This window comes from Corvus kubaryi, unplaced genomic scaffold (assembly GCF_017639235.1).
Source record: "Corvus kubaryi isolate FWS band 111438036 unplaced genomic scaffold, C.kubaryi_AGA036_p1.0 37301, whole genome shotgun sequence".
NCBI lineage: Eukaryota > Metazoa > Chordata > Aves > Passeriformes > Corvidae > Corvus > Corvus kubaryi.
Window position 1 is genome coordinate 605,266 of NW_024581094.1, and position 24,263 is coordinate 629,528.

Consider the following 24,263-nt stretch of genomic DNA (forward strand, 5'->3'; position numbering starts at 1 on the left):
GCCGGGGGTGAGCGGCTCCCGTGGCCGAGCGGGTCCCGGTGCCTCCCGGTACGGCGGCTCCGGTGCCAAGCAGGTCCCGGCGCCACCAACCCAGTGCCCCCCCGGGCCAGATCGCCCTGCCCGCGGGCGGGGGACGGTGCTCGACGGTGCCGAGGCCCCTCCCGGTGCCGGGGCGGGGCGGGGCGGGGCGGGAGCCCCGGGCGGGCCGGGATCAGCCTGCGGCGCTGCGGAGGGGCCGGGGGCGGCGGAGGCAGCCCCGCCGCCGCAGCCCCGCGGCGGGCGGCCGGTCGGGCGGGACGATGCCGGTGATGAAGGGGCTGCTGGCGCCGCAGAACACCTTCCTGGACACCATCGCCACCCGCTTCGATGGCACACGTACGGCTGGGACGGGACCGGGGAGGGGCCGTGGCGGCGGCGGGGGAAGGGGGGGGAGACCGGGTGGGGGAAGCCGCTGCCCCTCAGGAGACGGCGAACGGGACAGGGCTCGGCCCGGCCCCGCAGACCCCGCGGCTCGGCCGGGCGCGGCCACCCACGCGCTGTCCGGGGTCCGTCCCGTGTCTGGGCTCCGGAACTCCCCGTGTCCGTGTCCCGGGCCGCCCCCGCGATGCTCTCCCCGCTCCCGCCGCCGGTGCCGGTGCCGCTCGGTGTCGCCGCAGCCGCGCTCAGCACCAGGGACAGATCCCGGTGCCGGCGGGAGGGGCGCGCGGGGCCCCGGGTGGGGAGAGGGAGATCCGAAGAGGGCACGGTCGGTCTCAATAGGCCCGGGCTGACCCGGGATTCCCGGGCCCCCGCGCTGCCCCATCCCGTGCCCGCGTGGTGCCCGTGTCCCCGGCCGCTCCGTGTCCATGTGCCGGGGCCGGGATGGATTGAAGCTGGGATGGATTGAAGCCGGGATGGGTGATGCCCGGCCACCACATGCTGGCTCCAGCACCGCTGGCACCATGCAGCCCCCCGGGAACGGGCCGTGTTCAGGACTGACCTCAGCTTCCCTTCAAAAACACCTGGAGCAGGTGTCTCTCGGGCCAGCTGCCAGCAAGGCTAAGCATCTCCTCCCTTGCTGGGAGCGACTGGCATGAAGATGGCACTGGTAGCCTGCAGCCACCTCCCAGGGCACCACTGAGGCACTTCAAGCACCCTGGCGCATGTGGTTGCTGCAATGCTGAGCTGTCTCCTGGCCTGGAGTGACACGGGGCAGCCCTGGTGGCTCAGGGGGTCCTTTGCCCAGGGGATCTGGGATTTGGAGAGTTACCTTCGGGGCTGCAATGTGTGAGAAGTCTCTCTTCCCCGACTCCGACCAAGCTGCGCCTGGAGGTGACAGGGGAGAGCCACATGTGCCTCGTGATGGTGATCCCACTGTCCCTCTGGAGGGGCAGAGCTCCTGGATCTGACTCTCCAAGGGAAGAGTCCCCCAGGAAGCTGCCTGCAACACCACGACCAAAGCCTTGGGAATTTGCCCCGGAGAGCCTGGCTTTGCCCCCAGTGCTCTGGCAGTCCCCTGTCCAAAGCTGCCCAGCTGCCTCCGGGCACTTTTAAACAGCGTGGGGCTTTGCCGGTTTGATGTGCCTCTTATCGGCTTTATCTGCCATGGAGAGGGGTTTAGCACAGTGATACCCGGTGGGAAGTTAACCCTGCCTCTCCCGGGCAGCCACTGCTCTGGGCCCCGGGGCACCCGGCCAGGCACACTGGCCACCATGGCTGAGGTCTGCCAAGCTTGCCAGGGCCACATCCTCCAGCTCAGTGAGCCACTCCCAAATGCAAACCCTTGTTTTCTGTTCTAATAACACATCCTGGATATCACCATAATCCCAGCTTCCCAGAGCCAAAATCTGGCCTTAGTCACAGCTTCAGGCTATTTTTGCTTCTCCGAGCTAATCCTGGGCTGAGCCGTGCTGTGGTGGCCCCACGGCACCCCCATCGGCCAGGGCTGCCTGCAGTCATTATTGCCTCCCCTCCCTCCCGCAGCATCTTGCTGCATTTGCCTTGCCCTGGCACCACTCTGCCCATGGTGTGCGGGTGCTGGCATCACTGTGGGCTCCTTTCTTCTGTGAGAGGGGGCAGAGCACATCTACCTGATCTTGGCTGTGTGGTGCAAGGGTCCTGTGCTGGGGACCCACCAGCGGAGACCATTTTGGGGCTGGGGATAGATACCCTGGTCTGCCCACGCTGGGTTCCACTGCAGCCCATGCCAGCTGCACACCCGCTTCCTTGGCACCCTGCTAACATGAGTCCATCTGTCTTGCTGGTGCTGTGGGACAGGGGCTGCGGCTGGGGGCTGTGGGGCAGAACAGCTGTTCTGTGATTGGGCAGGGCATGGGGCTGGTGACGGCTTTACTGTGGCTGGTGCCACCCCCGTGCTGGGGCTGGGGATGCTGGGGAGGCTCTGTGCTGCTCAGAGGCCGAGGATGCTGTAGTTCACCTCTGGCTCATGCCAGCTGGGCACTGGCCCTTGACTTCCCACGGGCTCATGGCTTTTCTCCCACCCTCTCAGCTGGTGCCCCAGCACCCCACACCTCTGGGGATCTCAGCACCACAGCTGGGCACCTCTGGGCTGGATGCGCCCAGCCGGGAGCGGCTGCTCCCACTAAGCTCCCTGAGCCCTGGCAGAGCTGGAGTGGCAGATGGCGAGGGGGAGGTGTGAGCTGCCTCGCGTGGGTGATGGGGGCCAGAAGATGGATCCAGGCTCCTTCCCCTTCCAGTACGTGGGGCTGGGGTCCTGCCCGGGCTGGGGCCTTGGGGACAGCAGGACAGGGGATGAGCAAGCTCTGGGAGCAGCTAGGGGCAGCCAGCAGCCAGATGGAGATCTGGCTCCACTTCCCAGGGGGACACGTGGGGGACCGGGAGGGCTGGGCTGCTGTTTGTGCCCCCTGAGGTGGCCCCAAGGCCTCGGGGGCAGCTGTGTCTCCTTTCAGACAGCAACTTCATCCTGGCAAACGCACAGGGCCGCTGTGGCTTCCCCATTGTCTACTGCTCTGATGGCTTCTGCGACCTCACCGGCTTTGCCCGCACCGAGGTCATGCAGAAGAACTGCAGCTGCCGCTTCCTCTGCGGGGCTGAGACCAGCGAGCCCATCCTGCAGAGCATCGAGAAGGCGCTGGACAGCAGGCAGGAGTACCAGACCGAGGTCTGCTTCTACAAGAAGAGTGGTGAGTGGCACGTGGGGCTGGGTCCCTGGCCACAGCTCCAGCTGGGATTCGGCCCTGTCATGGTCCTGGGGTGAAGCTGCTGAGCGGTGGGGGGGGCTGCCCTGCCTTCACCAACTCTCTCCTCCACCCAGGAGCTGCATTCTGGTGCCGGCTGGACATCATGCCCATCAAGAATGAAAAGGGGGAGGTGGTGCTCTTCCTCTTCTCCTTCAAGGACATCACAGACAGCCGGGGCAGGAGCTACCCGGGTGACAAGAAGGAGGGTGAGCCATGGCTGCAGAACGGGGATGGGATTCAGGGAAGAGTGTGTGCAGTGGGGATGTGGCAAAGGGGTTCTCTGTTCCCTGGTGGGTCCTGCCTGCCACGTACACCCATGGCACAGCACTCCCACTAACTTAGCATGCCTTGTCCACTGCAGAGAAGCAGAGGAGCGAGAAGCAGAGGAGCAAGAAGCCTGGGAACTCACACCTGCGGGCTGCACGGAGGCAGGGCCAGACCATGCTGCACCGGCTCAGCAGCCAATTTGTCCGGAGGGACCGTGGCGAGATGAAAATCAACCGTGTAAGGACCTGGGGGACCCTCAGTTTTGGCCAGTGCCCCCCATGCTGGGGCTGTGGTAAACTGGCAGTGCAGCAGCTCTCCTGAGAGCAGCCCCCAGCAGAGCCCAGCCTCACTGGGATGCTGTTCCCATGCACATCCCTCCCTGGCCTGCCAAGCACCAAAATGCCCCCGAGCTCTGGCAGCCACACTGTACCCAGGCTGCACATGTGTTTGGTTGGCAGCAGGAGAACCCTGTGGGTGCCCAGAGCTTGCTGTGCAGACCTGGCAGCTCTGGCAGAGCTGTGCCTCTCCTCACACACTCACTGTCAGGAAACCCCAGTGCTGGCTCTGAGCATGCTCTGGGGAGCGCCGTTACCAGGGTGCCAGAGCTGTGGAGCTGCCAGATGGGGCAGGGACCAGAGTCAGTCCTGTGCCAGCCCCTTCGCACGGCTGCTGTGCCCAGAACAGGGTCCTTGGGCACCACCCGCAGTTGTGGGGACAGAGAGAGGGTCTGAGAGCTGCTGGGCCCCAGAGCTGACGAGCAGGCAAAGAATATCAGTGAACCAGTCTTGAATTTTGGGGATTTGGGTGGGATGGCCCTGGCTCTGCCCTCCTCTGCCCCAGCATGTGAAGTGGCACCTGAGATGGTTCCAGGCAGCAGTTGGCATTGCCAGGGGATTACTGTTAATAGCAATGACATCACGTTAATTGATGTGCTGTAATCGGGCATTCTGTGCCCGTCTCTGAGGGTGACCTCAGTGCAGGAAATGGGTGTCCATCACCCTGGCATCAGGGGGTGCCATCTGGTTGGCAGGACTCAGGAGGAGGGGTGGCTGTGGTGGCCCTCACCCCTCGTGTGGGATGGCCCCTGCACCATCCACCATCCACGTACCCCCCCACGCTTGCTCCTGCAGAACGTGTTTGAGAACAAGCCGTCCATCCCCGAGTACAAGGTGGCCTCAGTACAGAAGTCCCGCTTCATCCTGCTCCACTACAGCATCTTCAAGGCCCTCTGGGACTGGTTGATCCTGCTGGCCACCTTCTACGTGGCTATCACTGTCCCCTACAACGTCTGCTTCACGGGCACAGAGGACAGTCTGTCAGCTGCTCGCAGCACCATTGTCAGCGACATCGCTGTAGAGATGCTCTTCATCCTGGGTAGGTCCATGTGCAGGGCTGAGCACCGATCCAGGATAGAGGACATGGTAGGGCAGGGATGAGGGGTGATGGAGAGGGGAGTTGGGATTGCTGTGCCCCTGCTGTTGGTCCTGAGCACACCAGAAGTGAGACTGATGTTGGCCGAGGACCCTGGCTCAGCTCTGCCAGCCACAGAAGGGGTGGTGAGGGCTGGTCCTGCTCTTCTGGGGCAGATATCATCCTGAACTTCCGGACAACATACGTGAGCCAGTCCGGCCAGGTTGTGTATGACCCTCGCTCCATCTGCATCCATTATGTGGCCACCTGGTTCTTTGTGGATCTGATTGCTGCTCTGCCCTTCGATCTGCTCTACATCTTCAATGTGACTGTGGTGAGTGCTGCTGGCACAAACACAGCCTTCGACAGCAAAGCTGCTGCCCACCTCCCTGCCCCTCTCCAACACCCACATCTCCTGGGGATATTTGATGCCCTGACAAGCCCTGACCCTGGCTGCCTCCTGGGTGTTGGGCGCATGGGTGCAAGGCTGCTTGGGGATGAGCTGCCTCTGGCATGCCCTGTAGCCCATGACCCTCCTGGCAGCTGTGGAGGTGGCGAAGGATTCCTGCCCTGGGGGTGGTGTTGGGGTCCCTTCTTGTCCCTGCCTGCAGCTCCACCAGGTTCACCTTCCTGCCTGCCCCCCAGACCTCGCTGGTTCACCTGCTGAAGACGGTGCGGCTGCTGCGGCTGCTGCGGCTGCTGCAGAAGCTGGACCGGTACTCGCAGTACAGCGCCATGGTGCTGACGCTGCTCATGTCCATGTTCGCGCTGCTGGCGCACTGGATGGCCTGCATCTGGTACGTCATCGGCCGCAAGGAGCTGGAGAGCAACGACCCCCGCACCTGGGAGATTGGTGAGTGTGGGGTGGAGACACGCTTGGAGCACCGGGGTGCCCCCGTGCTGCTGTGAGCGCTACTGTGGGGCAGCGGTGCCATGGGCGCAGCCCTCACAGCTGGCTCCTGCAAGTGCTAACCCCGGGCTGTGCTTGGCAGGCTGGCTGCACGAGTTGGGCAAGAGGCTGGAGGCTCCCTACATCAACAATTCGTTGGGGGGCCCCTCCATCCGCAGCGCCTACATCGCCTCCCTCTACTTCACCCTCAGCAGCCTGACCAGCGTGGGCTTCGGCAACGTCTGTGCCAACACTGACACCGAGAAGATCTTCTCCATCTGCACCATGCTCATTGGGGGTGAGGCCAGGAGTGGGGCTGGGCAGGGCACTCGCCTCGGGCTGCCAGAGCATTGTGTCCCAGGCAGGGTGCCGGGGGAGGTGATGGGCGTGTGTGCCCTGTGAGACAGCCCTGGCCTGGGGTTTGGGGAGCAGTCCCCCCGTGCTGTGCCCCCGGCTGCCCCTCGCTGGGCCTGACGCTGCCCTCCTGCCCCCAGCACTGATGCACGCCGTTGTCTTCGGCAATGTCACGGCCATCATCCAGCGCATGTACTCCCGCCGCTCGCTCTACCACACCCGCATGAAGGACCTCAAGGACTTCATCCGCGTCCATCACCTGCCCCAGCAGCTCAAGCAGAGGATGCTGGAGTACTTCCAGACCACCTGGTCGGTGAACAACGGCATCGATGCTAACGAGGTAGGAGGTGTTGGTGGGGCTCGGCCAGCCCCCTCCAGCCCCGATCTGCACCCAGCGCGGGGGCGCTGGGGCTGGCAGGACCAGCTGTGAGAGTGGTGCTGGAGGGACCAGGTCTGGGGCAAATTCCTGCCAGCACGGGGAGTGGGACAGGCACATGGAGCAGAAGCAGCTGATTACCGCAGCCAGAGCCTGCCTCTGCCAGCCGGGACTGCTGGGCACTGCTGAGACACCAGCTCAGCAGTGAGATTCCCCTCTCCGGAGGGGGACCTGTCCCCTGGGGCTGCCGGGCTGCGGAAAAGCTGCTCCCTGCTCCCCGCCCCTCACACCCAGAGCCCCGGCTCCGCTCTCCCCAGCTGCTGCACGACTTCCCTGACGAGCTGCGCGCAGACGTGGCCATGCACCTCAACAAGGACATCCTGCAGCTGCCCATCTTTGAGACGGCCAGCCGGGGTTGCCTCCGCTCCCTCTCGCTCCACATCAAGACCTCATTCTGTGCCCCAGGGGAGTATCTGCTGCGCCAGGGTGACGCGTTGCAGGCCAACTACTTCGTCTGCTCCGGCTCCCTCGAGGTGCTGAAGGACAACGTGGTCCTGGCCATCCTGGGTGAGGGCAGGTGGCATGGGCTCTACCCCAGCCCTTCCTGCTGCCTGGCAGAGTGAGGGTCTCAGGGCTTGTATCACTAGCCCACCCCTGGTCCCCTCCTGCAGGCAAAGGGGATTTGATTGGAGCCGACCTGTGCAGCACAGACCAGGTGATCAAGACCAATGCCGACGTGAAGGCACTGACCTACTGCGACCTGCAGCACATTGGGCTGCGAGGGCTCTGTGAAGTGCTGCAGCTCTATCCTGAGTACGCCAGCAAGTTTACAGCTGACATCCACCAGGACCTGACCTTCAACCTGCGGGAGGGCAGCGAGATGGAGGTGGGTGCGTGTCCTCCTTCGCAGGCCCCTTCCTGTCCTCATGGCCCCGGGGCTGCACATGGCAATGGAAGGGGAGTCTGTGCGCCCCCTGCTCTCAGTCCCCAGACTCCAAGGCTGGGGTGGGGGCTGCAGCTCTGCCACCTCGGCATGCAGGTATGTCCAGTCCTGGCTCTGCACAACCCAGGGAATTTGCAGAGAGAGCATTTGCAATGCAGGAGGCTGAGGTAGATGGAAGGGTTGGAAATGGGGTTGAAGAGAACTCGGGGCACCACAGGACAGACAGCCAGGGCAAAGCCCCCTGGAGTGCAGCATGCAGCTGGGGGCTGCGGGTTTAGTCATGCTGATGGCTCCAGCATCTGGGAGGATGTTCTGCTGCAGAAATGGCTCTGCCGTACTTTTCCTCCCGCGGCTCTGCTGAGAGAGGCTTGGAGCTCCTCCAGAGCATCTTGTTGGTACCCAATTTCCCCCTGAGCCTGGTGGAGGTGGTGAGGGAGGTCAGTCTCTAGGTCCCAAACAGCTCTACCAAGACCCACTATGTCCATAACACAGGAGGGGTGTAAACAAACCAAGAGTGGAGAATGCCAGGAGTGTGCACCAGGTTGTGCACCTCCGTCACCCTCCCCAGCTGGCTGCGCACTCCAGACAGAGCTAGTGCTCTGATGGCTGAGCCAGGGCTGGGATTTGGGGTGCAGCCTTGACTCTGGCTCAGGACACTCAGGCCAAAGTTGGGCAGCTCATCACTGACACGGCAGCAGCAGAGGAAGGAGAGCGGGTGAGGGGTAGCAGAAGCTGGTGCTGAGGCTGATGTGTGGGGCTGGGGAAGGTTTGGTTGTCCAGGGGAGCACCGAGAGGTTGGGGGGCCTGCGGGCCCGTGGCTGGTCCCTGTGGAGCTGTGCAGCCGGTCCCTCCTGCTGCTGAACCGGGACCGTCTGCTCTCCCTGCAGGGGCTCTGCCGCTACTCCCGGTCCCCGAGGCTGTCGCAGGCGCCACAGGTTCGTCCCTTGCCGAGGCGATGGGGGAGGACGGGGCGGGCGAGGACGGGGCGGGGATGGCCGTGCCTGGGACCAGTCCTGACCTCCCTCCCGCCTGCAGCCTCGTCCGGAGAGCGGTGCTGCCCCGGAAAAGGCCCTTCCCTCCATTGTGGAGGATGAGGAGGAGCCCGACGAGGTTTTCCAGCAGTCGCCTGCCAGCACCTCCCGCCGCAAGCTGCTGCTGCCCGCGCTGAGCAGCTCAGTGCGCCGTGGCTCCCTGAGCAGCCTCCTGGGTGATGAGCTGTGCCAGGTCTCAGCCCTGCGGCACAACTGCCACTCCCCAGCCCGTGGCAGCCGCGGCCGCAGCCCCTCTCCACAGTGCCGGCGGGACACCCGGCTCCTGGAGCGGGATGGTGGCGTGGGCAGGAGGCCGGCCAAGCTCCTCATCCCCTCCCTGCACACTCACGGCCCACCCGACCTCAGTCCCAGGTACGGCTGGGATATGCCGGTGGCTCATCCCGCTGCTGTGGGTTTGTGCCAGCCGTGCTGCGAGGGGTCCTGCGGGGCTGCTCAGATGGTGGCAGAGGGGTGAGGGGGTGACGCGGGACAACCCTCACCCCCTCCTGCTCTAGAGTCGTGGATGGGATTGAAGACAACGGAGGGACGTCAGAGCCACAAACCTTCTGCTTCAACGTGGACCCGCCGCCGAGTGCGGCAAGGGACTCTCCAACCTCAGGTACTGCCAGCAACTGCCTGGCAAGGCCAGAGTGCTGGCCCTGGGGCTGGGAGGCTTGGCAGGACACTTGACCACTGTCTGTGTCCTCCCCAGCACGGACTGACGCAGGCGGCCCAGCCCTGATGATGGAGGCAGAGGAGATAAAGCAGAACATCAGCAGGCTCAACCAGGAGGTGTGGTGGGGACCAGAGGTGGAAGCATGTCCCTGAAAACCCCGCGGACATCGGCCAGTGCTCACTGCTGTCTGTCCCTTTCCAGATCAACCACCTCAACCAGGAGGTTTCGCACCTCAGCCAGGAGCTGCAGGGCATGATGGAGCTGCTCAGGAGTCACCTGGGCGCCCCGCATCCCCCCGTCTGTCTCTGCCGCCTGCCCGCGGCCGTCCCGCTGCCCCCCCGACCCTCGCCGCCCGCTGCCCCGGTGCCCCCCTCGCCGCCGGTGCCCCACTCGCCGCCGGTGCCCCCCAGCTCCCTCAGCTCCCCCACCGCCAGCCCCCGGGCCAAACGCTGCCCCGTCCGCAGCCGCTCTGCCCACGCCGCCGCCCTGCACCCCTGGGTGGGCGCCGAGGGGCCGCGCCCGCCGCGAGCGGACACCCCCGGCCCCGACCCTCGCCGGGGCTCGGACTCGCAGCCCCCCTCGCTGCCGCCCCGCTCCGCCCGTTCCTTCCCCGGCTGCTCGGCCGGGGCTTGGCCCCGCGCCCGCCCGCAGCCGCGCTCCGGCTCCACCAGCTCCCACTGACCCCGCGGGCACCGGGGGGCTCCGCTCCGGGTGACCCTGCCCGGAGGGGTCCTGCCCGCCACCCCAGGAGTCCCCCGGGACGCCGCACTCCGAAAACTCGCAGGGATTTTGATACGGTTTTATACTCTTCGCCCACGGGGCCTTTTCTACAACCCGGCCGCGCCCGGCAGCCCCGCCCGGGACCCCCACCTGCCCGGGGCCGTGCGACGTGGCGGGGCAGCGCAGCCCCGGGGCACCCGCGGGGCCGGGAGCGGCGGGCGGCGGGGATCTGGAGAGAGGAATCCGGCAGGGATCTGGCGGGTGGAATCCGGTGGGGATCCGAAAGGATCTCCGGGAAGGTCTCCGGTTTGCCCGGGGGTCACGGCCGCTGCCGCCCCTCCGCAGCTGTAGTTCGTGTTGTTCCGCCCCGCCTCTCCCATACTCCCCGTAACACCGAGAAATAAAGGCTCTATTTTTCCAGCCCCGGCTCCGCTGAGTCTCTGCCCGCGGCCGCCCCGCCCTGTCCGGGTCCGCACCAAGTCCCTCGCGTACCCGGTCGCGCCGGGGCCGTCCCAGACCACAACTCCCAGCAGTCCCTGCGGGCGCGCCATGACGTTACGCCCAGCGCACGGGGCGGGGCATCCCGGGGGCGGGGCTCGGGAGGGGAGGGGCGCGGATGATTGGCAGCCGTGTCTGCCAGTGGCCGGCGAGCGGGGGGCGGAACGGTGTGGTCGGGTCCGGAAGCGGAACGGGTAAAGGCGGAAGTGAGGGCTGGGGCCTGCGAGACGCACCGGCGGGAGCGGCGCTGCGGGCGGTGAGTGGGGCCGCGGTCGTTCGTTTCGCCCCGAGGTGGCCGGGCCCGGCCCAAGGGTGCGGGCCCGTTCCCCGGGTTCTCGCCCGGCCGAGGGTGGCAGCCGGGCCCCGCCGCTTCGGGGGCCCCGTGACGGGAGTGGAGCGGGGGCTCGGTGGCGCCGCTGTGCCGGGCGGGGCGATGCTGGGGCTCGACCGGACGGCCTCCGCCACCGGCGGGGCGGGGACTCTGGGCGGGCGGGTACCCTGTTCTCTCACTGTGTGCCGGCCCAGCGGGGCCCTGCGTGTCGTGCGAGGCGGGGGAGCGGCGCTGCCGCGGGGCACCGGCAGCTCCGGCCTGGTGGTACCGGTGTGTGGTGAGCGGTAACGGGAGAGGAGCCCGGCTGGGAGGGGTCCCGGCGGCACTGTGGGTTCTCGGGTCAGGCTCTCCCGGGCGGGCCGTGAGCGGGAGCGGCTCGCGGGACAGCGGGGACGAGCACCTGCGGCCGGTACCGTGTGATTGTCCGGGGGCTGGGGCACAGCTCCCGTTCCTCGCAGCCGTGACTAACTGGGAGTTGAATGGGACTGGGGAAGGTGTGGTGCCAGGATAGAAGTGGTTATCGTGGTGGGATCATATTTGGTTGTAGTTGCTCAGCCTCTGAGGTGGGAATAGACACTCCGGGTGCTGGGAAGCCCAGCTGGGTTCTCGGGAGCTGCTGAAATGAGGGAGATGACTTGATCTGCTGCAAATAAATAGGGAAGACAGTCCTGGGTCACTGCTGGTGCCAAGCACAGCCCTGTACCCCTCGAGGGCCCTTGTGAAGGAACACACATGGTGCTGTAGGGCCCTGAGCAAGGCCCACGGGCTGCGAGGACATTTTGTGGCTTGTCTGGAAGGGAATCTGGAGCAAGGCTGTCCTTGGATCTCTGTCACAGCAGGAGAGACCCTGGTGTGTGAGCTGGGAGTGCGGTCGATGTGGGATCCTGGTGGGATTGCACCAGGAGTGCGGGTGTGAGTGTGAGCAGCAGGTTTGCCCTGCTATATCCTGGGGAAACTGCTCGGACCTTACTCCTGGTGATGCTCAAGGTGCTGCCAGAGCTCCTGGGGCCGGGCAGGAGCTGTGAGTGGTGCTGTGACCCTGCAAGGAGCCCAGCCCAGCTCTGACCCTGGCCCAGCTGATCTTTAGTTGCTGCCCTCAAAAGTGGCTGTTGGAGCTCTGACCTTGGCTGTTTTCAAACCTGTAAGGAAGTTGGAGAGGGGAATATGCCGAGGGACTATTTTAAGTCTGGTGTGGAACAACTTGCATCTGCTATTCTTAGCTTTTTGTGTGGAGGGTCAGCACACTTGAGCTGCCCTGTTTACAGCCTGACATTGGGCCTGTGCTCTGCTGGGGCTCCTGAGCCGGCTCTGAGCCTTAACCGGGGCCAAAAAAAGCAAATTTAATCCAGTTGTCTTGACATGCCATGCTGTCTGAGTGAGCTTCCTGGAAATATCCCACTAATGTCCACTACTGCCTTGACTATGAAAGTCTTTTACATTTCTTTTCCACTCACCTGGATAATAAGGTGAAAGAACTATCGGTGGAAAGGGCTAAGAATCCAGGATAGTACCTGTAGGCAGCTACAAGACAATGTTGATCTTGATGCGTTCTTGGGGTGAGGCGAGCAAGTAAAGCATGAGCCTGGCTGGATCTGGGATGTCGAGGACAGGAATGTTTGGGGTCATACCTGGGTTTCAGCATTGAAATCACTTCAGACTCCTCATGAGCCACAATAGTTTGCTGGAACAGTCTATACTTTCAGACCAAAAATCTGCTTCCCTCTTAAGATGCTCTGGCTGATTTGGGTGACATTTGGTTGCAGGTGGTGCAGGCAGTGGGGAGGGTCCCTGTAGGCTCTGTAAGTAGGTGCTGATGCCTCTTCAGCTGATGGAACAACCCAGGCAAGGTGAGATGGACTCCCAGAGAGGGTTTGAATTACTGGAGAGCATAAGGGAAAGGCTGGCTTGGCGTGTGGGTACGAATGTAGTAAGATAAAACATTTATCTAGTTTTGCATTAGTAGAGTACACTTTGCTTTCCTATGAAACCAGTGATGGGTTGAGCAGTGTCTAAAGGAACTGTCTGGCCGTGTGTGTGTGCTTGGCCAAACCTAATTGTTGTGCTGAGACGTGGGACTATCTCCATCACAGCAAAGCTCTTCTGCATCTCAAGAGGGATCAGCTCGAGGGTTGTTCTAGGCCCTGCCAGTCATTAACTCTGGATCCAAACTTCTTCAGCTGCTGCACAGTTAGTGGATGGTGGTCATGGCATCTCCCTGAGGAGGGAGGGGGAAGGAATGCCAAGCGTTTTCAGACACAGGAAATGAAATGGGAACGTTTCTAATGAAGTGGGTGTAGCCCAGAGTATTCCTGTCAGCAGACTTAAAAGAGGATAGAATGTAGAAATGTTGGAGTCAGCTGTTTTCTTCCCTTGGGGTATGAAGTTTGCAGCCTCTTATGCAAGTCCTGAGAAGTTGTCAGAATAACACTGAAATCACTCTAGACACTGGCCAGAAACAGGGAACCTTCCTGGATGTGACAGTACTGGGGAGGTATAAAATTCATCTGAGTTCCAGAGGGAATGCTGTCCTCCCCTGAAGCACAGGAATGAGCTGCTGGAGCAATTCTGCATAAACAGATAAGAAAACACTGTTTTTCATGTTTGCTTTGGTTTGGTAGCGCTCCAAATAAGGAGCTTCTTGAGGCAGGAGATCTTTGTGCAGTCTGGGAAAGATATTCTGAAGGTCACAGATTTTTTGCAGTGCAGGTGGCAGTTTGCTGCTTTGCATTGCTGATGTTGCCTTCTTGCTGACTGAATAGTGGGTGCTATCCAAGGCATGCATTGCTGAGTGTCTGGTCAGAGTGAAGCTGTGTCTGTTGACGGTGTCTGAACAGGGGTCAGTGTCAGGAAGAGGAGTTAAAGAACCTTGGCTGAAGAATTAAAACCTTGATGCTTTTGTTCCATTTGAGTCAGTCCAGGCTGCATCCATGGGTTGCTCTTCCAGCCTTGCTGTGCCAAAGATAACTGAGAGTGGGTGAGAGCTTCAAGACAGAGCTACTGTGGGACAGGGAATGTGGAGGCTTTGCTCCCTAGAGCTAGTGGGCAGCTACTGGGAGATGAAGGTGATGTAAAACTCTTCTGCAGAAGTCTGTGCCGGAGGGATTGTAACAGCGGGGTGGTGGCCTTGAAATCTCTGAGGACAGAGTTGTTTTGGAAAAGCTGCTTTGGGAAACAGCTGACTGCTGGGGCTGCTCCAGAGGCCATGGATGTCAGGAAACAGATGTGTGTGTCAAGAGGAGAAGGAGCTGGTACTACAGGGTCTCCTAGACTTGTTGAGGGCTGTAGCTGAATGAGCAGTTCAATTTTGGAATAGAAATCCTATTTACCTCTAAATTTAGATGAGCGTGTCCAAGTCTTTGTGAGTCTTGGACATGGGACTGCACAGAGAAGTTGTTACACTATCATGAGTTAGTCACAGCCATAGGAGTCCGAGCTGATTTGGGTCTGTAAATCTGCACTTTAGGGCTGTAGTGCAGCTCCTGCCAGCTGCAGTGGAGAGTGGCCCAGTTCAGAGCAGTTCCTGAGCTCCAGACTGCGTCTGTGCTGATCAGGACACTGAGGGCTCATTTTTGGGGAGGGAAAAGGTAGGAAGGTAAAGTATTGAATGAAACCCATCAGACTTGATGGGACTGAGGTCTGTAGGTTGAGTCTGTTTCCCTGTTCATCTCCTCTATAACTGCTGGATCTGTTCCTCCTTTTTCTGCTGCCTGGACCTTCCTGCAGTCAGGCTCTGGAAGTTTGTTCTTACTAATCATATTGATGAGTTGGAATATTAGGTTGATGTTCCATGCTGTGCTAGCCTGGGCTAGTGTGGTCCTTGTGTGGTTCTGGTGGGACCCACACTTTCTGCTGGTCCTGCTCATGAAGTTGCTCCTGGCTCCATGTCCTGGAGCTGACTGTGCAGCCCTGGGGAGAGCAGAGCAGCGCGGGCCAGCTGCCCGTGCAGTGTGAGGTGAAGCAAAACCACTGGGTAACTTCAGGGCTTCCTTTGCCAAGGAATTCATGTAACGATGTCAGCTATTTAACAAGATAAATACTTCACTGAGGCTTTTGTCTTGAGTATTTTGGTTCTAAGCCAACAAATCCCCAGTGAAGCAACTCCTTGCATAGCTGAGAGCAGCAGCAGTCCTTTGGGTAACCAGAGTCTTCAGGATTGGGTTTCTAAATATCCTCAGCTTTCAGAGTAGTCCTTGCTTCTGGGTGAACAGAGGGCAAAAATATCAGATTCTCTAACTTCTGACACCTTAAATGAGCAGCTTCCCTGTGGTGGGGTCTCCTGCAGGGGTTAACATGGGGATCTGACAGTAATTCCCCTGTGGAGATTTGGGTTGTTGTCCTGGGTAGGTTTGTTTGAAATGGGTTCTGGTGCTATTCCCCAGCATCCCGAGAGCTCTGGAGAATGGCCTTGCACTTGGGCAGGCAGGGAGTGCAGCAGCCATGGCATGTGTTTTCTCATTTAGGGCACTCAGATTCTTGAATTTAATATTCCTGGCTGTGTACAGCCCCCTCCAGCAAACCCTGGCAGGCAGGGGAGGGATTGGAGGAGCACAAACTGCAGAAGTGATAGACCTGGAGCTCTCACTTGTGGGACAGCATCAGGAATTGGCACTTGACTTTGATCTCAAAGCAAACAAGAGACTATGTTAAGAGTTTACAATAAAAAAATCAGTGCTTTTGCTGTGGGATGCAGAGCTCCTGTGTGTGCTTCAGTGAGCAGGAGGTGGGTAGGGCAGGTAAACAAACCAGCACAAGCCTTTTCATGGGTCTTGTGATCTCCCAAGTGCTGGGTTTCACTAGTTAAAAGAAACTAGTAGGAACATTAATGCTTGTTAATCTTGATTACATGAGTACCCCACCATGCCCTTCCTTTTCATGGCCTTGGCTGCTGGAATTAGCATGACAAGCTGGGACTTCAGCTGCCTTCCCTTGTCCGTGTGGTATCACTGTGGTTATTTTGGTCTGCCTGACCCGTGGCTCGAGTGTCAGTGCTGGGGTTCTCCTGGGGAGCAGGGAGGGGTGAATGCCCAGTTCTCTGCTGGAAGAGGTGGGGGGATGAACAGCTCCCCAAACATCAGAAATGGCTTCATACAGCAGGAAGCACTCCCTGTTCCTCAAGCCAGTGTCCACTGGTGGATGTAAGCTGATCTAGCACAGGTCCAGGCTGTGTAGTTTAGCCACCTGTTCCTTCTGCAGAGCTGAGTTCTGTCTGACAAGCATGTCAGACAGAATCCTCAAACATGTTGGCATTGGCAGAAAGTGCCTGTCCTGCCATGGAGCCCACTCGCTGTCTGCAGCATTGGTGGCCACTTCCTTCAGTTATTTGCTTCTTCCCGTGACCATCAGCTGGTCCTCCAGGTCTCGGGTATGTCCTTAGCCTGAGGCCCTCAGTGACCAGTTAGGGTCTGTAAATTCCACTCAATCATCTGAAAGATATGGCAACTTCTCGTGTGAACATGAAGTCATATAATCTTGCATCCAAACTTCAAACCACTCTTAGATGATGATCTGGTTCTCCATAATTGGAGCAGTCAAGGCTCTGGCTGCTGCCCTGCCTGCACTGGCCGGTGGCTGTCCATGATGAGCTCAACATAGATGTGCTCACCTAATTCTGTTGGAGTTCATGTAGCACAACCAGATGGCAAAATGCATCAAGATCTGCGAAATATAGGTCAGGCTAAGACTTGAGGATATCAACAAGCTCATTGCCTTGTTTTGCTCTGGGAATCACTGCTATCAGATTTCAGGAGGCCATAACTCAGAGACACGGTGATTCACAGAGTGTTTAATGTGCAGCATGTTGGTCTGGAGCAGCGGCAGAGCTGACAAACTGCTCAGGGAATTATAAATACAAGGTTAAACCAAAGCTGTTCCCTTGCAAGCTCTGTTTAGAGGGGAAACTCTAGAAGGCAGAAGCCTCTTCAGGCTGGTAGAGATGCAGAGCTCCTGCTGAGCCTCTTGAACCTGGCAGTGACCAAGCTGCTCCTGGCCAGAGCAACAAACACTGCTCCCTCACTGTCCAGCAAAGCCAATTGCTGGTTTGCTTTGTATCAAGCTTTCTCATCCTGCCAAACAGTGATTGCCCTTCCTCGGAAGGGGGAGGGGGGTCCTGACAGTGCTGCTTACAAGGACCCAGCTCTGAATTACAGTATCTTTGCTGCTTAACCCTAGACTGGACTCAGAGCAATGGCTTCACAGCTCTGGCTCCTGAAACATCCCACAGCACTCAGAAGTTCTGCTGCTTGGTTTCTGTCCTACCTGCCAGCTCTGGTGACTGGTACTGGCTTAACAGCTGGTCTGACTGCCTCCTGGTCAGAGCAATTTGAGGTGAAATGTCTCTAGGTCAGCGTATGCTCAAGTGCTTTGTGTTTTGTAAGCTGCTGAGGTTCTCCAACTGCTGGCACTCATGGGCTCCAGAGTAGCTCTGAAACGGCTGGAGGTTCCCTATCAAACTGTGGGATTGTTTAAACTTGAGGCATAGTTAAAGTAACCTCACGCAGTCACAGCTGGACAGGCTTTGCCCTGGAAAGCAGCTGTTTGAAACTCTCCTCTGTGCTGAGTAGGCTTGAGCCTTGTTCACAGGACACTCTGCTCCAGTTCAACCTGCTTTGAACTTCTTATTCATGGATATCTTATATTTGCTGGGAAAATGCAGGATGTACACAGAGTTTCTTTGGGGATACTCTCAGAACAAGGAGAAGTTGGCTTTTGGGGCATTTTCTTCCAACAAGCAGCCTGTGTTAGGAGAGTAGAAGGGAAAGTGGTGATCCAGAGTAGATGCAATCAGCTGTAGCATTTATCATCCACAGGGAAGTGGGAGTTGTGATGGGTACAGGAAATGTGCCTAAATCTGTAACTGTGTACTTGGAAAGGATTCCTGTTCTCTGCAGGCAGCAGAGCTTAGTGCTTAGGGAGGCCCTGGGATTCGCTTGTGGGTAACTCTGGATGCAAATCAATGTTTCCTGCTGTTCCTGCCATGGTTTTGTGCTTCTGCGCTGCTCTGGAGGTTGGTGCTGAGGAGTGGTTGGCAGTGCTGATCCCAGGGGATGCTGCCTGTTCATGCTGGATTTGAACAATCCATGTGAGGAGCGTGGCCAGTAGCCTGATGGCCTGGAATGCTGTGGGATAAGGGTGTTGAGGCAGCGGGATGGGTGTGGGAAGCATTAGGTGCTGCCTCTGTTTGGATCAGGTTGAGTGGTGATTCCTGGTGTGCAGCAGGGGTGGGAGGAGGAGCTGCTATCAGCTTCTGAGGGGACAGCCTGTGCCCAAAAGCAGCTGCTGTCAGGTGCTTCCTGAGGTGGGCACCTCCTCAGGTGCCTCCCCTCTAGCAGACCACCTGCCTGGCTCCAGGGCCATCCTTGGGCCCGCTGAGAGGTGCAGAATGTCGTGGTGTAAGCGCCTTAGGACAAACAGCTTAGAAATTCATTTTGTCCAAATGCCTCATGACCTGCAGAGCTGCCTCCTGCCAGTGTGGCACTGGGATGGCTCTGTATAGCATTGACAGTCTGACGTCGCTTCCTTGTGAACTCGGGAAAGGAGGAAGGAGCTAAAGGTCAACCTCAGTTACCTTTGTGAACTGAGTAATTGCTGTTTGAGTAGACAAAGCTCTAATAACACCCATTGTGTGCTGGGTGCTCCTTACCTGCCTCACCCCAGCAAGGCGTGTGTAACATCCACACATGGTGGAAGTGCTGGAGGGCCCACTGGTGGGGAGGAGAGCTTGTATTACCATTACCTCTTTTCCAGGGAGGCTCTGCAGACTGACATCCTGCTGCAGGGGCTGCTGCCTGGCAGGAACTGCCCTGTGGTGCTTGCAGCTGATAACTTTCCACTGTGGGAAGGAACCGCCACCGGTCTGTGCTGATGGTGGCTGCAGATCAAACCACCCTCTAGAACTGGTACAGCTGGTCCCTGAGCGTGTCACTAACTCTGACCACCTCTTCCAGTTGCAACCTGCCTACAGGTGGATCCCAGTGCAGAACCTGCAGCATCCTTAACTCTCGGCACTCCTGCACTTAGACCACAATGGCAGGTCGAGGTGGAGCTGCCCGACCGAATGGACCAGCTGCTGGGAACAAAATCTGCCAGTTTAAACTTGTTCTCTTGGGCGAGTCAGCGGTGGGGAAGTCCAGCCTGGTCCTGCGCTTTGTGAAGGGGCAGTTCCACGAGTACCAGGAGAGCACGATTGGAGGTGAGTGCCAGTTCCAGATGCCTGTGGCCAGGAGGTGCTGACCTTGCTGGGACAGTCTGGGGTGTCAGAAGCAAGACTGGCTATTTTGGTCTGGTCTGGGATTTTTGCTATAAATAGAGCCAAACAGTTAATGCTTTAACTCTTGGTTTGCAATTTGTTTGTTGGTGTGAGGATCAGCATAGCAGAGAATAACGCTTTGGCAACCCTGCACTCTGCCTCTGAGGCTTCACTTCCAGTGCCTCAACTCCAGCTACTAATGAGTACTGAGGCCTTCAGCTTGGTTTATAGCCCTTAATTATCTTTTCAGACCATGACCTGGGATTTTGGGGCTGTTTCTAGCCTGATACTGTTAACTATTTCCACAGTGCTTTCAGGTCTAGTAGTTTTTTAGCTTGAAATCATTAGCACAGTGTCACCAATCAGCCAAAGGCTGATTGGCACATGGGTCTCTGAGCAGCAATACCAGGGGGGTGTCCTGAGAAAAGGCTTGAGTTGTCCCTCTGTGACCTGTGCAGGGAGTAAGCACAGCTGTTAAGTGTGGCTTACTGGCAAGCAGGGCCTAATGCTCCTCTGTGGAGGGCTGTGCTCTGCCTCAGTCCGTATCCGAGGCTGGTGCCTTTATCCTGGGTGTAACATGTGGTGTTAGACTCACTGGGACAAGAAAACAACCAGTTACTAAACTGAGGAGTGTGGTGTAACTGGGCTGAGTTTGGTGCTGTTATTGGTGCTCCCCAGGTCTGATCTTGGTGGTGCCACACGTGGACTGCGTGATCCCTGTCAGGGGCTGCTGGGAGGGTCTGGCAGTGTGGATGCTCCAGAGGCTGACTGCTGCCTAGGCCCTCTGGGCCACCTTCCTGTCACTGTGTGGTGGTTCTTGGTTCCTGTGAGCAGGGAGTGTGATACAGCAGAGCTGCAGCTGCCACAGCGAGTGGCACTGGCCTCTGCAGGGCTCAGCTTGCTCTCGTGTGGCAGCAGAGCTGCTCTGAGCTCCTGTGCTGGCTCTGTGCCCTGTCCTGCTGGAGCTGAGGCAAACCCTCTTCTCTTGCAGCTGCCTTCCTAACACAGACAGTGTGTCTGGATGACACAACAGTGAAGTTTGAGATCTGGGACACGGCGGGGCAGGAGCGGTACCACAGCCTGGCCCCCATGTACTACCGGGGGGCTCAGGCAGCCATCGTGGTCTACGACATCACAAACACAGTGAGTGTGGGCAGGGCTGGGGGGCTGCCAGGAGGCTCCTGGTGCCCTGGGAGTGTGTCTGGGTGAGAGCCCTGCAGGTACCCGGCTGTGGGTGCCAAGTTCTTGAAAACTGCTCATGGCCTCTTCCTCAGCTCTGGCCAAGGCTGTGAGCTGATAAAGGATCCTGCTGCCAAGTGCTGCAGAGGCAGAACACTTCTCACAGGAAAGCCTTGCTCTAATCATATCTGCCCTGTGGATTCCTACACGGCTGCCCTTCCTGACTGCTGCCTCCTGTTTGCTTCCAGGACACATTTGTACGAGCCAAGAACTGGGTGAAAGAGTTGCAGAGGCAGGCTAGCCCCAATATTGTAATTGCACTAGCAGGAAACAAGGCAGACCTTGCTACCAAGAGAGCTGTGGACTTCCAGGTGAGTGGGAATCCAGGGAAGTTGTTACCCAAGCAGGTCAGGAAAGAATCTTTTTGCTTAAATGAGGGACATGGTGACTATGTAAAATATGCTTTGAGGGAGTGAAAGTGAGGTTTTTATGCTGAGGACTGCAGGATGGCGCTGAGCAGGGTCTGTGCCCTGCCCCCTTCCCTTACTTCTGTCGTAGCACATATGGCCTTGGTTGGTGAAAGTCCCGGTGAATGTGGAGGAGGAGGCCCACAGAGCACAAACTCCTGTCCCCTTAGTCTCCTTTGCTGCCTTACCCATGTGGGGATGTCTGGAGGGTGTGAAACAGCATCTTCTGGATACGAGACACATGAGGAATCATTCCCAGCTTGTTCTCTGCTCTTCACAGCTCTTACCTCATCTGAGGCAAGCACTCAGGAGAGGTTCTTACCCAGCCCTCTCAAAGGGTTGCTTGTGGTGCCCTTGCAGTGGGTGGCACACTCCCAGCTGACCCAACTGCCAGGCACCGTATTTGCATGTGCTCAGTCAGGCTGTGCCCCAGCTCAGCTGTGGGACACTGGCTGTGCAGGGCTGCTGGTGGAGCGTGTCCCTGGGATGTCTGGGACAGGGGAGTGAATTTCTGGCCCAAAGTGGGACATAGCATTTCTCCAGCAGTTAGTGTGTTGACAAGTGAAGTGCGTGAAGTCTGCTTGGGCCTCCTGGCAGGGTGCCTTTAGCACTCTGATGTGATTGTTTGTAGGATGCACAAACATATGCAGATGACAACAGCTTGCTGTTCATGGAGACGTCGGCGAAGACAGCGATGAATGTGAATGAAATCTTCATGGCAATAGGTAACAGCCTGTGGGTAGGGCTGGGGTAGCTCTGAGCACCAGCACTGCAGCCCAAGGGGGTCCTGTGTCAGCCAGGGCCAATGGCTCTTACTGGGGCAGGTGTCCACTTTGCAACACTGATGTGATCGGTCATTCCCCAAGTGTGTGGAGCCTTAGCCTTGGAAAGCTGGTTCCCTTTCCCTGTGTCCGGGGTGGTGATGGAGGTATGAGCAGGTCTGATCCCAGCCAGAGCCAAGGATGGGTTGGTTTGCCATGCAGTGCTGCTGGCAGTGTCCTATCCCAAACTCCTTTGGTGGCGAGGGCTCCAGCCTGGGGTGTGCAGTGGGAGGAGGTCGGCCCCTCTAGAGGACCCTACTAACTTCCTGTTTCTTTCTAGCCAAGAAACTGCCAAAAAATGAACCTCAGAATGCTCCTGGTGGCCCAGGCAGGAATCGGGTGGTGGACCTTCAGGAGAGCAGCCAGCCGAGCAGAAGCCAGTGCTGCAGCAACTGAGCAGCTGCTCCGGCCCGCGAGCCCTTGGAGGACGTGACTGGAACCCACGCTAACGATCGCACTTACCGTAGGGCGGCTGCTGCCGGCGCCGCTGTGATTCTCCATCCCTTTCTGATCATAGGCTGGAGGGAGTTCTTCCACCTGCACCTTTCTGTACAAATACTAATTCAATTCTAAGTCTTAAGTCACTTTTTTAATATATGAACTTCTGCTCTTCCCTCTTCCTGGTGGTGGTGGATGCAGGACCTGGTGTCTGCCCAGCCAGCGTGGCCGTCCCGCGGGTGAGGCCAGCAGCACCCAGGTCCCACAGCACTGTAGTTCACTATGGGAAACAAAGGGATATTGGGACACGTGTTTAAAGTTCCCTGTCTGTAAGAGCTGAGGCTGATTCCGTATGATGTGCCCAGAACAACCACTAAACTGTAGCATTAGAGACAAACTCCGGCTCTTGGGCCACTTATTGACCAAATCAATGATGAGTATTTGGGGTGGGGCAGAGGGAAGCAAAACTGGTTTCTTCTGTATTTTGTATTGTATGTTTCTCCATGTAACCAATCAGTATCTTGTCAATATAGTACATCCAACGAGCTGCCTGTTGTCTTTCTTTGTGTTGGACTCCAGCATGCCAACTCTTCTTTTCTCTCGGTTCTGTCGTAATGCACTAATCCTGTTGCAACTTTTGCAAAAAATCTTGTATAGAAATTTGTCCTTTTCCTGATGGTTGTGATGCCACTAATATTGTTAACCCTGCTCTGGTGGGAATACACAAGGTTTACTGATGTACAGAGGTGGGGTGGGGGAAACCTTGGGTAACCTGTCAGTGGGAATGACATGTATTGCAAAAGCCTGTAATTCCACAAAGAATGAAGGGAGGTATTAAATGGCTTCTGTTGCCAGACTCTAACTGATGTTGGCTGCTGCCTAGTGCCTAATGCAGTGTCTTATGCATCCTGGTATTTAAGAGGAACTGTTGACTTTAGTCTTCATCACAAACTTCAGTTTTGTGTGATTAAAACAAAATTTTTATAAACCTATCATAACAAGAATGTTCATGTTTCTTAATGCAGCAGGGACTGGACCTGAGCACAGCAGTTCTGGTGGAGGCTGAACTGTGCTTCGCTGTTCCTGGTATGTCCCACACCTTGCTAGGGAAATGGGGCCCTTCCTTCCTGAGGAGGGAGAAATGGGGCCTCCTGAGCTTGGGCTGTGCGGCCGCTCCTGCACAGCTGCTCTTCTCACAGTGATGCTGCTGGTGTTCACTTGGCTCCACTGTGCTCAAGGAAGCTTGAGGGAAATTGTGGGAATTATTCCTTGCCTGATGCATTGTAGAGTCTCCTCAGAAGTAAGTTGGGAAGAGGTGGGGGAGCAGTGCCCAGAGGAGCTCAGCTCTACAATGGGACAGGCATGGGATGGTACTCCAGAACAAATGAACGCAATGCCTCTGTCCCTGGAGCATGATGGCCTTGGAAGATGCTGCTCTCCTGTCACTGCTGCATGGACTATGAGACCCCAACACCCACAGCTGAGACCTGGAGTCAATATGGAAGAAGGAGCAGCCCCTTGCAGCTCTGTCCCTACCACGTGTGCTGCCGGCAGCACTGTTCGTGCTCGGGAGAGGCTGAGGGTTGGAGATGTGCATTTGGAACCTGATGCCCCCCTCAGCTGAGGGGCTGTGAGACGCTCAGTCACAGGAGAGCTGTGAATAGAGTTGTATGAACAGCCTTGGCTCGTGTGCCCTTCATCCTCTATCCAAGGTCTCAGTGCCTCTTCCTCATGCTGTATCTCCTTAAAATCCTGGAAGCAGGAAGGGTCTTGGTGATGAACTGCCTGGGATCATGCTCGAGCCTGGGCTGCCTGTGTGGTGTGGCCTCCAGTGGCCCCCAGTGCACCTCACTCATGTGGTGCTGCTTGTGCCTGGGCTGCTTAGCTGCTGGAGGAGCTCAGGACCTCTGTGGGACCACCCCGTGCTTACGGTGTGGGGTGGACTGATGCTGCTGCTTCCCCCAGGCAGCCAGAGATGGACCAGTTGGAGAAGGGCTTCCCTGATCCCACTCAGAATAATTCTGTGGACACTGTGTGTGGGGCTGTTGCCATCTGCTGGCTCTTCTCCCTGGGTGCCTGGTTTCTTCCTGGACTTGGGGTCTCTGTGAAGGCATCTGTGATGCCCTAAGGAGGGTCTTGTTGCTTGCCAGAGCAGGTGCTCAGGGCCTCAGTATTGAGACTGGGGACCTGCTGCTGTTTGTGGTGTGTCTGGGCAATGGGCTGTCTGAGCTCGGGGTGGCTTTAGCACAAACAGGCGTTCCTGCCTGCATACCTGCTGCCTGCCTGGGCCTGAGCGCGGGTGTTTGCGGTGGTTATGCACTGCGCCCAGGGTTGGGCTTTTCCCTCCCTGCCGCTGGAAGCTCAGGGTGGATTCCATCAGCCCCTTGCCAAGCTGGGAAGGGGAAAGTGTGAGTACAA

At 58.4% G+C, this 24,263-nt stretch overlaps 2 protein-coding genes across 6 annotated transcripts; both read left to right on the forward strand.

Moving 5' to 3' along the window:
* The first annotated feature begins 235 nt into the window (after nucleotides 1-235).
* Nucleotides 236-10,286, forward strand: KCNH4 (potassium voltage-gated channel subfamily H member 4). Of its 4 annotated transcripts, none has more exons than XM_042027866.1 (16): nucleotides 236-375; nucleotides 2,910-3,143; nucleotides 3,275-3,406; nucleotides 3,562-3,704; nucleotides 4,598-4,841; nucleotides 5,054-5,211; nucleotides 5,523-5,730; nucleotides 5,870-6,064; nucleotides 6,261-6,460; nucleotides 6,814-7,063; nucleotides 7,168-7,382; nucleotides 8,327-8,374; nucleotides 8,475-8,842; nucleotides 8,986-9,089; nucleotides 9,183-9,262; nucleotides 9,348-10,286. In XM_042027866.1, exons 1-16 carry the CDS (start codon nucleotides 300-302, stop codon nucleotides 9,825-9,827), a joined length of 3,135 nt encoding a protein of 1,044 aa, XP_041883800.1. In that variant the 5' UTR covers nucleotides 236-299; the 3' UTR covers nucleotides 9,828-10,286. The 4 variants fall into 4 exon arrangements, 3 of the variants coding, with proteins under 3 accessions (XP_041883800.1, XP_041883801.1, XP_041883802.1); XM_042027867.1 differs by having other exon boundaries at nucleotides 3,275-3,391; XM_042027868.1 differs by having other exon boundaries at nucleotides 284-375; nucleotides 2,939-3,143.
* Nucleotides 10,287-10,481: 195 nt separating this feature from the next.
* On the forward strand, nucleotides 10,482-22,837 carry RAB5C (RAB5C, member RAS oncogene family). Of its 2 annotated transcripts, XM_042027874.1 has the most exons (6): nucleotides 10,482-10,620; nucleotides 18,639-18,883; nucleotides 19,932-20,083; nucleotides 20,368-20,490; nucleotides 21,218-21,311; nucleotides 21,688-22,837. In XM_042027874.1, the coding sequence occupies exons 2-6, from the start codon at nucleotides 18,718-18,720 to the stop codon at nucleotides 21,801-21,803; spliced, it is 651 nt and encodes a 216-aa protein (XP_041883808.1). In that variant the 5' UTR covers nucleotides 10,482-10,620; nucleotides 18,639-18,717; the 3' UTR covers nucleotides 21,804-22,837. The 2 variants fall into 2 exon arrangements, with proteins under 2 accessions (XP_041883808.1, XP_041883809.1); XM_042027875.1 differs by lacking the exon at nucleotides 10,482-10,620 and having other exon boundaries at nucleotides 18,439-18,883.
* The last annotated feature ends 1,426 nt before the right edge of the window (nucleotides 22,838-24,263 follow it).

Bases quoted from the DNA above. Each gene is read 5' to 3' on its own strand.
- KCNH4 (XM_042027866.1), top strand. From the start codon at position 300: ATGCCGGTGATGAAGGGGCTGCTGGCGCCGCAGAACACCTTCCTGGAC. The intron at 5,212-5,522 runs GTGAGTGCTGCT...CCTGCCCCCCAG, and splicing joins ACATCTTCAATGTGACTGTG to ACCTCGCTGGTTCACCTGCT. The intron at 6,065-6,260 runs GTGAGGCCAGGA...TCCTGCCCCCAG, and splicing joins CTGCACCATGCTCATTGGGG to CACTGATGCACGCCGTTGTC.
- RAB5C (XM_042027874.1), top strand. From the start codon at position 18,718: ATGGCAGGTCGAGGTGGAGCTGCCCGACCGAATGGACCAGCTGCTGGG. The intron at 18,884-19,931 runs GTGAGTGCCAGT...CTTCTCTTGCAG, and splicing joins CCAGGAGAGCACGATTGGAG to CTGCCTTCCTAACACAGACA. The intron at 20,084-20,367 runs GTGAGTGTGGGC...GTTTGCTTCCAG, and splicing joins TCTACGACATCACAAACACA to GACACATTTGTACGAGCCAA.